Source organism: Macaca thibetana, chromosome 15 (genome assembly GCF_024542745.1).
Source record: "Macaca thibetana thibetana isolate TM-01 chromosome 15, ASM2454274v1, whole genome shotgun sequence".
NCBI lineage: Eukaryota > Metazoa > Chordata > Mammalia > Primates > Cercopithecidae > Macaca > Macaca thibetana.
Genome location: NC_065592.1, coordinates 85119722 through 85133000, shown reverse-complemented (window position 1 = coordinate 85133000; position 13279 = coordinate 85119722). Strand labels below are relative to the sequence as shown.

The 13279-nt window shown below is 36.4% G+C and overlaps 2 protein-coding genes and 1 pseudogene across 2 annotated transcripts in view; 1 reads left to right on the top strand and 2 right to left on the bottom strand.

The window, feature by feature from the left end:
* Positions 1-13279, bottom strand: part of ANXA1 (annexin A1) — an 897109-nt gene that overhangs the window by 425839 nt on the left and 457991 nt on the right. The window lies entirely within an intron of this gene.
* Positions 1-13279, bottom strand: part of TMC1 (transmembrane channel like 1) — a 178196-nt gene that overhangs the window by 84885 nt on the left and 80032 nt on the right. The window contains exons 6-7 of the mRNA XM_050760710.1: positions 7289-7379; positions 5006-5087 (exon numbers count right to left, since the gene is read on the bottom strand). Coding sequence (XP_050616667.1) covers positions 5006-5087; positions 7289-7379 — 173 coding nt within the window. The remainder of the gene's footprint in view (positions 1-5005; positions 5088-7288; positions 7380-13279) is intronic.
* On the top strand, positions 5689-6344 carry LOC126937844 (ubiquitin-40S ribosomal protein S27a-like; annotated as a pseudogene).

The window sequence follows — 13279 nt, the reverse complement described above, 5'->3', positions numbered from 1 at the left end:
GATCACGAGGTCAGGAGTTCAAGACCTGCCTGGCCAACATGGCAAAACCCCATCTCTACTAAAAATACAAAAATTAGTTGGGCATGATGGCGGGAGCCTATAATCCCAGCTACTCAGGAGGCTGAGGCAGGAGAATCACTTGAACCCAGGAAGCAGAGGGTTACAGTGAGTCAAGATTGCACCACTGCACTCCAGCCTGGGCAACAGAGCAAGACTCTGTCTCAAAACAAAACAAAACAAAACAGAGTCTCTAATATGTATTAAACTGAGGCTTTATGCTTAAGCGTATTCTTGGTACTAAATATTCTTGTTTCTTTCAAATTAAAGTTAAAATTTCAACTCTCTTTCTGGTTGCTTATTATTAAGGCAAAGTAATTTGTAAAACGATGTCATAACACAGCATTTCCTTTTGAACAGATGGGTAATAAAACAAGCAGATAAATATGAGCATTTCTAAATGGGAAAAGACCAATTAAATGACCTGCTGTGTGACTACGATATAAACACCATCATGTTAAGCAGCATAGGAAGCACAATTTTTTCAAACTATTTAGGGGTAGGGAATTAAAAGTGACAAAATTGATTTGTATTTTCTAGAGTTCTTAGGGCAGCGAGGAAACATAAGGTTTAAGCCCTGTGCTTGGGTTACCTATCCAAAGCTAGTTCCAGTCTGGAAAAAAATAGGTTTCTGACACCATAATTTTGATGATGTAATCTATTATTAGGAAAAAGCAGATTTTGATCCTGAGAAAAATTTGTAATTACCAGCTAGAAATACAATCAATTATTTAATTTATGGTCTTAATAATAATGTTGGCATCACAATGAGTATAGATTATATTTCCTGGAGGTATAAATATGCAGTTGCTTCAGAAAAATACGCAATTCAATGAGATGAATGAGATGTGTCCACAAGAGTAACCCTCAAGTTTTAGGCATGATCCCCTTAGGGCTGACGTGACAGTAAAACCCCACAGTATTCCCACGTGATGCATAACGTCACAGTATCTTCTGTGGCAGAAATTATCAAATCTATTTTTTAAGTGAAAAAGAGTTGGGAGTCATCAGGTGAGAACCCACTTCACACTAATAAAGAAATCTAGGTCTCACTGGAATCAAGATGGAAACAGTATGAATTTTGCGCTCTGATTTGGGTCCCACTCTTGATTCTGCAAATTATTGGACAGAACTTTGGGAAAACTCAGTGAAGGCTGTTAATTTTGGACTCCTTTAAAAGCACATTTAAAAAATACTTGTTCAGTATTATTTAGATATTGAGCAGAGAGAAGGACAAAGTGGATTAGAAAGGCTGCTGGGAATGCAAGGCAACAGCTCCTCTTGTGACCATGCCATTTACTACAATCCACAATTACCTTCATTATTTATTTGCTTATATTGTAATCTGTCTTCCCCATCCAAGCATACATACATTAACACATTTGAATGTAAGATCAATGAGGGAAGAGTCTTTGCTGTCTTTGTCAGTAGCAACAGTGTCTAGAAACATACCTAAGGAGACATGTTAGGCATCCAGTATTTGCTCAGTTAATCAATAATGTCAGGCTTATTCTGAGGATTAAACAAGATATATATTAGATGATTCTGACGTCGAAATGGAATATAATGATACTTCCGAACCTTTTGTAAGATTAAATGGCCATTTATTTTAGAGAAAAGCATTTATATGAGTTTTAAAATTAAATATATATTCTGTAAGTAGAGTATACACTTAACCAACTTTATGTTGAAAAGAATTGGAGAAGGCAGTTATATAGTCCTCTCTTAGTATAAATCTGCTTTGCATTTAAATTTTTCAGGATTTATCAATCAAAAGTATACATTAATGAATTTCACATGCCCACATATACATGTAAACCTGACTGTAACTTATACATCATAGAATGTTGAGCTGGAAATGATCTTGTACAGTGACTAGTTAAACCCAAGATGTGGTAGATATTGTAGAAGCCCCAAATGTGGAAACAGAGGACCAGAGATTTAAATAGATTGTCTGAACTATAGAGGTGGTAGGGGTCAAAAAGTCCTCAACTCTTAGAAAATCAATTACATGTCCTCTTTCTTCCCATTTTTCATTAAGTTCAGTTTCAAAGGCCATCACAGATACATGTTTTACCTATATTTAGTAGGGTACTTTTTATAAGATAGTCCAATCCAATGCTCTAATAATATATTCTTACATAGGTTTCATATTCTTTTCAACTAATACTATAGCCCAAAATCTCACGGTTATCATAAAAATCAGTATATTAAGCATCTTATAGGATACAAAACATGTAATTAAATAAATCACTCACTAAAAAGTAAATACATGAGAAAATGAAAAATAATTCCTTGATAACGATCAAGAAAATCTATAACTGCTCATCCTGCCATTGGCCTCGTAGAACACTTTTTAGGAACTGGTGAAAAACATGTTTAAAAAGAAAAAGTATGTAAAACCTTCCCTAAAGGAGAAAGCAGCATAACACATGGAAAAGCATACGTTTTGAACCCAGACAGATTTTGCCTTATATCTCAGCTCTGCTACTAATTCTGGGACAGTTATTTAACCACAACTGTAAAATATGAAGGTTAATGTGCACATGTAGGAAGATTAAATGAAATAATGTTCGTAGAGCATCTGGCTCATGGTGGTACTCAATAAATAGAGGTGTGGTGAGTATTGATAGAATAAAAAATAAAGCTCAATTCTTCACTGTTGAGACACAGCACCATTAACAGTGAAGAAGTCATGACAAACTAATCAAATCATAAATTATATATGGAAAGAAAAATAATCTACATTTGCCTGAATTTTCCAGCTTGGCTTTCCAAATTTACTAGAAGAGGAGAAGAAGAGAGGAGATAACTGAAGGTTATTATTGGATAGCTCTCAATCTGTCTTTTCTACTGTGACACTTATGATGGATGGTGGTCATATGTGTAACTCTTGCTGCGTGTAATTTCTGGCAATAGAAATAATTCTGTCTGTTTTTGTTTCATGGTCTATAGCCTATTGGAACCCAAATGAGCATGATATTACTATTAGGATAGGCTGGAATCTGCTCTAGTGTGCTTTAAAAATAATTTTCAAATGTATGTATTTACCTATCACTAATTACAAATTTCTTGGGATTTATCTAACAACTGATCAAGACTCAGCCCTATAATTTTATAAATTAGTAGACTGAGATCCAGAGGGGTTAAAATGACTGGCTTGAAGTCAAACAGCTAATCTGCAGCAAAGTAAAGACCAAATTCAGAGTTCTTAGCATACATATTGTATCAGGATCTTAATGCTCCAAATGGCCTTCTGTTTTTCAATGCCTCTCAATCTACCACATTTGAGTTGTACAGTTGAAACCTAAGAAATCCATGATGCCTGCTCTTTTTTGATGTATCTAAATTCCTTTCTTTTTTTCCTAGAATGTTAGACATTTAGCGAGTTTGTCTGTAATTTTATTTAATACATATTTATTAAGTGCCAAGTGGAATGCAGGAGTGAACAAAACTAAATTTCCCATCTGTTGGGAGAAATGAACATGAAATAAAATGAATTAAGATTGCATCAAAAAATTAAAAGATATAGTATTTCAGATAGTGGTAAGTGTTAAGGAGGAAATTAAAGCAAGAAAGAAATGGCACCGGGAGTGTGTGAAAGGGGGTACAATTAATGAGCTGATGTATTTTAATTCATTGCCACTTAATAATTGCCATCCAATATTGAGAGACAGGGAACCGAGGGTTAGCCACTCCTAAAACATGCCCAATCATGTCAGCAAGCTATCCATCAGCTGTGTTATCTCCCTATGGAGCCTCCATTTTAATTATACAACGCCACACTTAACCAGCAGGAAAACCTGCCTCCAATCTAGAGAGGAATGGATAAAAATCAGATCCTAGTTGAAACCGTTAGAAACCAGAATATGGTAAGATTATACTCAAAATTGTTTCAAATGTTATCCCTTTTTTAAAATTATTATTTTAAAAAACTATTTACTATTTTTATTTACAATATTTTAAAATTTTTATTTGCCTTATTCTAAGCCTAAAGCACTGATAAATAGGTTTTTGATTGGCTATATTCTCCTTCCTTCCTTCCTATGAATATTCCACAAAATAAATGCACAATGTGAATATTCAGATAGCAAGCTCCTGGATGACTATTGCTTATTCTACTTCAGAGATTTGAAAATGAGGTTTTAAGACTTCTCTTTTCCTTCCTTCCTTCCTTCCTTCCTTCCTTCCTTCCTTCCTTTCTTTTTCTTTCTTTCTCTTTCTGTCTTTCTTTCTTTCTTTCGAAACACAGTCTCATTGTGTCACACAGGTTGGAGCGCAATAGTGCAATCTCAACTCACTGCAACCTCTACCTCCCGGGTTCAAGTGATTCTCTTGCATCAGCCTCCCGAGTAGCTGGGGCTACAGGCTCTTGCACCAGGCCTGGCTAACTTTTTGTACTTTTAGTAGAGATGGGGATTCACCATGTTGGCCAGGCTGGTCTCAAACTCCTGACCTCAAGTGATCCGCCCACCTCAGCCTCCCAGAGTGCTGGGATTACAGCCGTGAGCCACTGCTCCCAGACCAAGACTTCTTCACTTTTTAAAACATTGTTCATTTTGATTACTGTCTAACATTAACGAGAGTATATATTCTCAATGTCATGTTCATTGCCAAAATAAAATCTCTGCCTTCCAAATAAGATGACTCAATGTCATTGTGCACAATAGTGACTTCCCTGTATAGGAAAGAAAACCAGGTTAGAATGGTAATGTTTTGGAGTAAGGTAGAACATGAGAGTGGGATTGCCAGTATTGTCCTTGGTAAGTGCTAGCAAATCTTCACAGTGATGAAAGCAGGCATAAACAACGTTTTTGTTTATTTGATTGTTTTCGTTCATTTGTTTCCAGTCTTTCCAAAAGTCCAGAAACTGAGAAAGGCATCTGATAAGCTTATGAGCTATTTCTCTAAGACAACCTTCTCCATCTGAGATCTGATGAGCACTTACTTTCAATAGCCTTGATTTTATTTTCCCATGGGATACACGCAGCTTTGAAGTTCTCAAAATCACGGAGGAATTTTACCCATTTCTGAAAAGAAAGTCAAATACAACAGTAAAGTCCAGCCTCTTGATTTATCAAGATGTTTATCCCCTACCTCAAAACACGACAATGCAATGAGCTTGGAAATGTCTCTCTGGCAGCAAATACTACTTTCTAGTCAAGGGGGGAAACAGTAGGTTTCACTTGTTTCCCTGTTCTCCACTAACCCTAGACCAATTTAATTCAACAAAAAACTGTTTATCAACCCCCTGTTTTGTGGAAAATATGCTGGCCTCTCAGAAAGAGCTATTTATTATATAAAACAATAAGAAAGCAGGGAATTAGCATATAATAGGGTGATTGGAACAGAGTGTGTGTTTAATTAGTTTTCATTGTATGGAGGACTCAATATGAATAAATTTTATTTTCTGTCTTTTATTTCCAGGTCCTGTTTTGAAAGCCTTCTGATCTACCAGGGTAGTTTGTGTACAAATAGGTGAGTTCAATACAAGATGGTAAGTTCTATGACATGAGACACTTCAATCTGGTAGAGGCAGAATAGTCAGCTTAATGGAAACAGAAGAAAACAAGTCACAAATTCTTTTTGCAAAAGGCCTTCTTTCTATTTAACTCCAGTGTTGGATCATCCATGGTCAAGAGGACGACCGGGAACAATGAGAATGTGGCAGAGAATTTTGCATGTGTGCACATTATGCAGGGATGAAGTTGAAGCTGGACAGGCACTATTGTCTAAATAATAGCATGAGACAAGTCTGAAGTTCAAAAGATTGTCCACGCTTTTTTTTCCGTCTGTCTTCTGCAGTGGAACCACCACGAAAACACAGATTTTCTTTAAAAACACTTATGGGAAAGACCATCACTCTTGAGTTTGAACCCTTGGATACAACAGAAAATGCAAAGTCCAAGATCTAGGATAAAACAGGAATTTCTGCTGATCAGCAAAGACCGATCTGTGTTGGCAAGAAACTGGAAGGTGGATGTGCTTTGTCTGGATACAACATTCAAAAGGAGTCTACTCTTCATCTTGTGTTGAGACTTCATAGTGGTGCTAAGAAAAGGAAGAAATCTTACACCACTCCAAAGAAGAATAAGCATAAGAAAAGGAAGGTTAAGTTGGCTGTCCTGAAATACTACAGGTTGGATGAAAATGGCAAAATTAGTTGCCTTCATCAAGAATGCCCTTCAGATGAATGTATTGCTGGAGATTTCATGGCCAGCCATTTTAACAGACATTATTGTAGCAAATGTCTGGATTATTGTTTCAACAAACCAGAAGACAAGTAATTGTGTATGAGTTAATTTTAAAAACAAACAAACAAACAAAAAAGATTACTCATAACTAGAAACAGCCCAAATGTCCAATCTACAATAGAATGGGTAAATAAATTGTCATGGCATCTTTATACAATAGAATACCACACATGAATAAAAATGAACTATAACTCCCACAACAATGTGGATATATCTTGTGAACATAACATTGCATCAAAGAAGCCAAAAACAAATGCATAGATACCATATGATTCCATTTACTTAAACTGTAGAAAAACAGACAAAATTAATCTTTTGTGTGTGTGTGTGTGTGTGTGTGTATGAAAGTTAAGATATATGACTTTATTCACAAAACATTATGAAGTACATTTAGCTTACAGTTGGTATAACATTTGTAAAGAGGAGATAATAATATCTATGTTCCTGCTTTACTGTAAGAATTAAATATAACTTTATAAAAGAATTCAATTCAGGGCTTGGCACATAGTAAGTGTTAAATAAATGTTAGTTGCCTTTCTGTCTTTCCCCCAAAATCTATATTTGTATCAGTATATCTTTTTTTTTATTTTCTGTCCACTGTATAGTTGATGTTCCTGGTAGAAAAAAGCTATATAGACACTTTGAGGAAAACAACTTGACCAGAACCCCTTCACTTCCAGAGAATGAAAATGAAAAAGGATGCAATCTTTTATATTTGGAAGTGCTAAAGTCACACAAGTAAGTCTTTTGCCATAAATCTGTATTTCTTGACTTATTTTTCATTTTAACTCCTCTAAGAATAATTTTTTAAATCTCCCCTGTAAATTTCAATACCACAGATATACTGTGTATATACTGTATGAGTATTTGTGTTTTATGTATACAAAACGTAAGATTTTTTTCACCCCTTTAGAAAAGAATCAATGTTCTTCTTAGAGGCAATATGCCATAAACCAGACAACTATAAAAATACCTACCTTGGCCATCATCATCTTAAATGCAAACCACCGTTTTCCTTTTCCTTTCCCAAGAGCCCCTTCATTTTCACTCACAAATTTTTTTGCTTCCCTGAGAAAATAAAAATAACATAAGGGATAAAGGGAGGTGAGTTGCAATGACTAGAGTATAGAAGTAGTGGACAGTGGATTACACCGGGCCTGCAGTCTTATTTCTTCTAGATCCCTCACGAGTGAACCTAGACTGTGTTTTATAACCTAGAGATTTTCAATTCATGTTTAAATTTTTAAATGCTGACCAGAAAAAGTAAGATATTTTAGCTCACTTATTAATTAGCTGGAATCATTGAAAAGGAATTGATGCTAAATGTCATAATAGAGAACCTTAGTTCTTTTCATTTCAATCACATGTTAAAATTGAGTCTGAAGTTTACATCAGATTCTGGCAGTCAAATGTTTATTTTAAAATACTTCCCTTTCTTCTTTTTAAAGAACTCCTTTAGAAAAAAAGAAAAGGGCAGAGAGGTTAGGTCAAACTGACATAGAACACACTTAATGACCTGGTACTTAATCCTGTTAAAAAAAAAAAAAAAAAAAGCAATTACGACCTACAACAGAAAAATCATTCTGTAAAGTAAATCGGGTTAAGAAGAGAAAGAGAGAAATGGAATACTTTCAGCCTCACATTCAGAAAGGGCTTTAAATGTAAACTTTAACATTACTCCCAAATATTTATACATTTACAGCAGTTACATTGGTTTCTTTGGTATATATAATAAAAAAACATTAATTCATCAAAACATAATGCAAGCATGCTACATACACTACAATTTTTGTAACCTTGTTTGATCATTGTTATAGACTGAATGTTTTTGTCCCTATCGAAATCTGTATGTTGAAATCTAATCTCCAATGTGATGGTATTTGGAGGTGGGGTCTTTAGGAGGTAATTGGACTATGGGGGTAGAACCCTCATGAATGGAATTAGTGCCCTTATAAGTAGTGGCCAGAGAGCTAGCTAGCCCTGCTTCCACTACGTGAAGACACAAGGACCCAGCCATCTGCAACCTGGGAGACGGCCCTTGCCAGAGCCCGACCATGCTGGCACTTCGATGTTCACAGCCTGTAGCACTGTGAGAAATAAATGCCTGTCGTTTAAGCCACCCGGTCTATGGTCATTTGTTCTATCAGCTTCAACTGACTGGGACAGTCATATTTGTTGTTTGTTTGAAAAACAATTTACCAAAAAAAATTACAAAAAAGAAAATTACAAATAGAGGCAACCCAGGCTTGCCTTCACCTCTCAGGGGCTGCAGAACATATAGTTTAAGTGATGGAGTAGCCTCTGTCACGGTAGAAACAGATAACCCAAGCCTGGATTGTGGTTCCACAAGTGCAGTGCTGTCCTCAGTTGGATGGCCCCTGGAATATGTGGTTTTATAGACAAGACCCTTCAACATATGACTATAATTAAACTCCTATTAACATATAAAGTCAACTTTTAGAAATGAAGGGTCTGGCTAGGCGCAGTGACTCATACCTGTAATCCCAACACTTTGGGAAGCCAAGGTGGGCAGATCACTTGAGGTCAGGAGTTCAAGACCACCCTGGCCAACATAGTGAAACCCCGCCTCTACTAAAAGTACAAAAATTGACCAGATATGATGGTGTGCACCTGTCATCCCAGCTACTGGGGAGGCTGAGGTAGGGGGATCACTTGAACCTGGGAGGCGGAGGTTGCAGTGAGCTGTGATTGTGCCACTGCACCCCAGCGTGGGGCAACAGAGTGAGACTCTGTCTCAAAAAAAAAAAAAAAAAGAGGGGTCAGTGAGGAATTTTTTTTGTAAGATGTTCCCTAGTATCAGTGCCAAACTCAGAATTTTACAATACACAGTGACCAAAAAAACAGCATACACCTGCTGACTTAACTAATACTAGGGAGTGGGGCCTCATTACTCACCTGTACATGTGCGCCCACCCATATTCTGGCATAAAAATGTAAGCACAGTGGTAAAGATTCTCTTTGGTCACCAAACAGAACTCCCAAATCAGTTTCCTGATAGCAGATACAATACCTTGTCTTATTGTAGCTTCCATCGCATTGACAGTTGCATTGACCACAGGGAGTGTTTAATAAATGTAAACCTTCTAGAAACAGAGCTGATTGACACAGTTTGGGGTAGATGTAGACAAGGGAGTATCTAATAATTTTATTTTCCACAATAATTAATGCTTGAAAGCAAAGTCATTCCCAGACTTCGGGATTGCACCCTTTATCATTAACCTTCTCTGAAACTCAATTAACAGACTAGACTGGCCTTGTTGTCAAACACCCTAACACTTGACATGACCTCTGTGCTGGTAAAAATTAGTTGAAAAACAATTTCTAAAACCTTTTGCATGTTCTAAAATATCCAATATAAAAAAAAAATAAAAAAAATAAAATATCCAATAAAGCAATGGCAAAAATTAGAAGCTGAGTTCTCGTGGCTGGGTTTTTAGATTCATGCAGTGAAGAAAATACATCCTATGTAAGCATTAACAATGTGTTTTAGAGGTGATAAGACAGGAGGGAGGGTGGCAGCCAGCAGGCACTTTCTAAAATGGTGAACTGAAGCCTCTAAGCAGAAAATCAGGCAAGTTGGCTTCTAATCCTGTCTCTGGGATCTGTCTCTATGACCTTGCCCATGTTTCTGATGCTCTTTGTCCCACATACACGAGTGTCTGGCTTTTCAGAGGAAAGCACGCCTGCCTCAGACTCACACAGACCTAGGCAAGCTCTGACACAGGTTCCCTCAGTTACTGTGTGACTTTTAATAGGTCAAGATTTCCCAGAAAACAAATGGTCAGGCAATCGCACCCCTGCTTGCTAAGATGGTGGCAAGAACAAGGTGGGATCATAGATGTGAAAGTGTTGAAAGGATTATTACACAGTCAATTCTACGGCAATGCTGGTTTTGAAACCATGACCCTGTTCTAACATAATTGATATATTACAGAACAATTTGATCATAACACAAGTTTGGGGTTTGCTTATGTGTGATTCTATCCACAAGAAACACCAGGTAGATGCAGAAGACTGCACCCAGCTAAACCAAGCAGCGTAGGAATACACAAAATCCATACACCTCATCCATCAGCACTTCCCCACACAGGTAGAAAAGCCACGCCTGCTCACAACTGGGGCAACAATGATTCTCCCCCCAACACTTCTCAAAAATTCACAAACTGCAACCCTTTTGAAGGCCAGCTTCCACAAGGGAACGTTAGATCTTTTTCAAAGTAAACTGCCATATTTATTGTAAATTTCTTAACCATTAATATGAGTAAAATATTGCTGTCATTGTTAGTAAATTCCCATATTTTTTGTAATGTGCCACTAGTGATGTTTCTATGTATTGTGTGCCTATCCCCATTTTTTTTTGTAAAATGTGTTTTTATTGCCCAATTTTGCATAGTGTGGGGATTTTTAGGAAACCATACATCATGTTATGGCAGAATTGACGATACTTCAGTTATTTGGCATCAAGAATTTTGAAATTCATAAAACTAAGTATACAGAGGAGCTATCATATTAATCTCTAGTATAAAGAACACATATAAATAGAGAAATGGAAATTCTTCTTAGTAGTAAAATTAAAGTTTGTTTTTCAAATGTAATAAAGTACTCACTTTCAGGACATCTCCACTGCTCTAGGTATTTAACAGATAATTTAAAATACACCCAGTTTTGCTTATTAGATTTATATCACTTTCCAGATAAGTGGTCAATTCAAAAGCACAACTTTGTTCTAAACAGAAGTGTAAAGAAATAGCTACTCCATATTTCTACCAAGATTTTTAATTTTGTGAGCTTGTGAACATTAAACTAGCAAAACTTAAGAGACAGAGAAGGAAGTCAGGGTAACAACCAAATTAAAACCACTACAAAATTAATTATAAACTCGGTTAATAATCTGGAACCCTATCTACATGGCATTAATGAAGTTTTTGTCATATGTTATAAATATAATTTTCCTTTGAACGACATAAACAAGTTTTATTTTTGTCTCTTCAATTACTATTAGTTTTCCTTGATGCTAGGTATAGTTTCATATTTAACTTTCAATTACTACCCCTCCCTACCCTCAACATATATACCTTGATTCTGGCTTTCAAACAAAAGTCCAGACTCTATTATCTATTACATAATCTCAGGTATGAATTTCTTCTCTTCCCTAGTGCTCTACCCTCTCCTTCATTCTCTGAGAGATCCCCACCTCCCCCAGTTTTATACCAAAGAGGTCCCTGAACAGCAATTCTAGCTAATCCTTGCTCCCTATAGCCCACTCAAGCCAGAATTACTAGACTCAACTAATCAGGTATGTTGGGGATGGGTTTAAAATAAAGCCAAGGGGCAGAGGGTGGGCCAAGAATAATTGTTTAGCAAGAAGGGATTCTTTATCCCCCATATCTGATGCTCATAGGATGTAAGAAAGTACTTTCGCAGGTTACAGGCCTTCAAGAAGGGACACTGGGCTGCAAGATATCAGAGACTCAATGAGAGGGCATGCCTTAATATCAATTTGAGGACTGATCTTTGCAATGAGTTGGCATGATTTCAGGATGATAAAAAAACTAGTATCACCCAATTATATCCTCCTCAATAACAAATTTCTTAACGAGAAAACATATCTCATTGTACAATTAGAAACAAGGTACAAAAACAAATCCAATATGAAGACAAACATTGATCAATACAGAGCACTAAAGTATCCATGACAGATAGCAGAATCTAAGAAAATAAAGAAGAGTCTTTAGAACACTAAGATGCAAGAAAACATCTTTACATATATGTCTTTCTACAGCTAATCGATTCTCCTACTCATTTGTATTTATCTGTATAATTTAAAGAAATTTTTCTACATGGTTGAAATGAAACAGGCTTTTGTAGATAAACTTTGAGTATCTATTGGCCTCAAAACATCCAAATGTCTGACTGAAACAAATGTGTACCACCCCCTTGAATTACATTCAACAAAAGCCACCTGCCAAGACTGTAATCTGGTCTTCAGGTCTCAGAGCTCAAGCAAACTGTGCTGCAATACGCACAGCTCTCTGAGCTGTAACCCCAGACCCAGTGATAAATAATTGAGCGAGGTCTATTTAATGACAATGATACCTGACCTCATCATTCATTTATCAATCTGTTGTGTTGGTAATTAGAATAATTAGGTTTCATGGTCTTTCAAGAATGCTTTCACAGTTAGTTGAAGCAGCACACACTGGACTAACTTACAAAATAGATAATTTACCCATAACACATGATACAACCATGATTACACAGAAGAGTTAGGTCATGCTATGCTGCCTTTGACACATTCTCATCCCAGGAAACATGTTCCTCTTTTGGGTTAGGTTCGGTTGACTTTCCTCTTGTTTTCAGTTTGATAGTATGATTGAGCAACCAATTGATTGCTCAAGTAAATGAAAGACAATTCAGAACTGGTGTTTAGGCAACTGTAATCAAAACTTGTACTCTTGAGCAGTTTCCAGTGAGGGGACCAGAAGAATGAAAAGTCTTTTCATAACAAACACTGCCATTTAAAAGAACTTAACCAATAGTCCAGAGAATCTGGCTTCTCCCGAAATATTACTGTGGGAGTGAGTTACAGAGGTAAGAAGCTACTCGAAGTTACAAGGATTAAAAATAAGAACTAGAGGCCTCCTAGATAATACAACTTCACAGTTAGGCTGGTAGAATTATTGAAAATTATCCCAATACTGGAAGTGATTATTCAAAACACATCTTTTTCCTAAGGTAAATGCTGATGGCGGTAGCTGGAATGGTTAAGATGCCCAGCTGCTTCATCCACAAAATGGAGATAACAGTAGCTACTCTGTAGGATTGTTGCATCCATTATAGAAAATAATGTATATAGTGTGTTTAGTTTAATCCATGGCAAATAGCAAGAGCAGTATAAGCAGTAACTATTACAGTAGTTCCCTCTTATCTGCAGTTTTGCTTTCTAC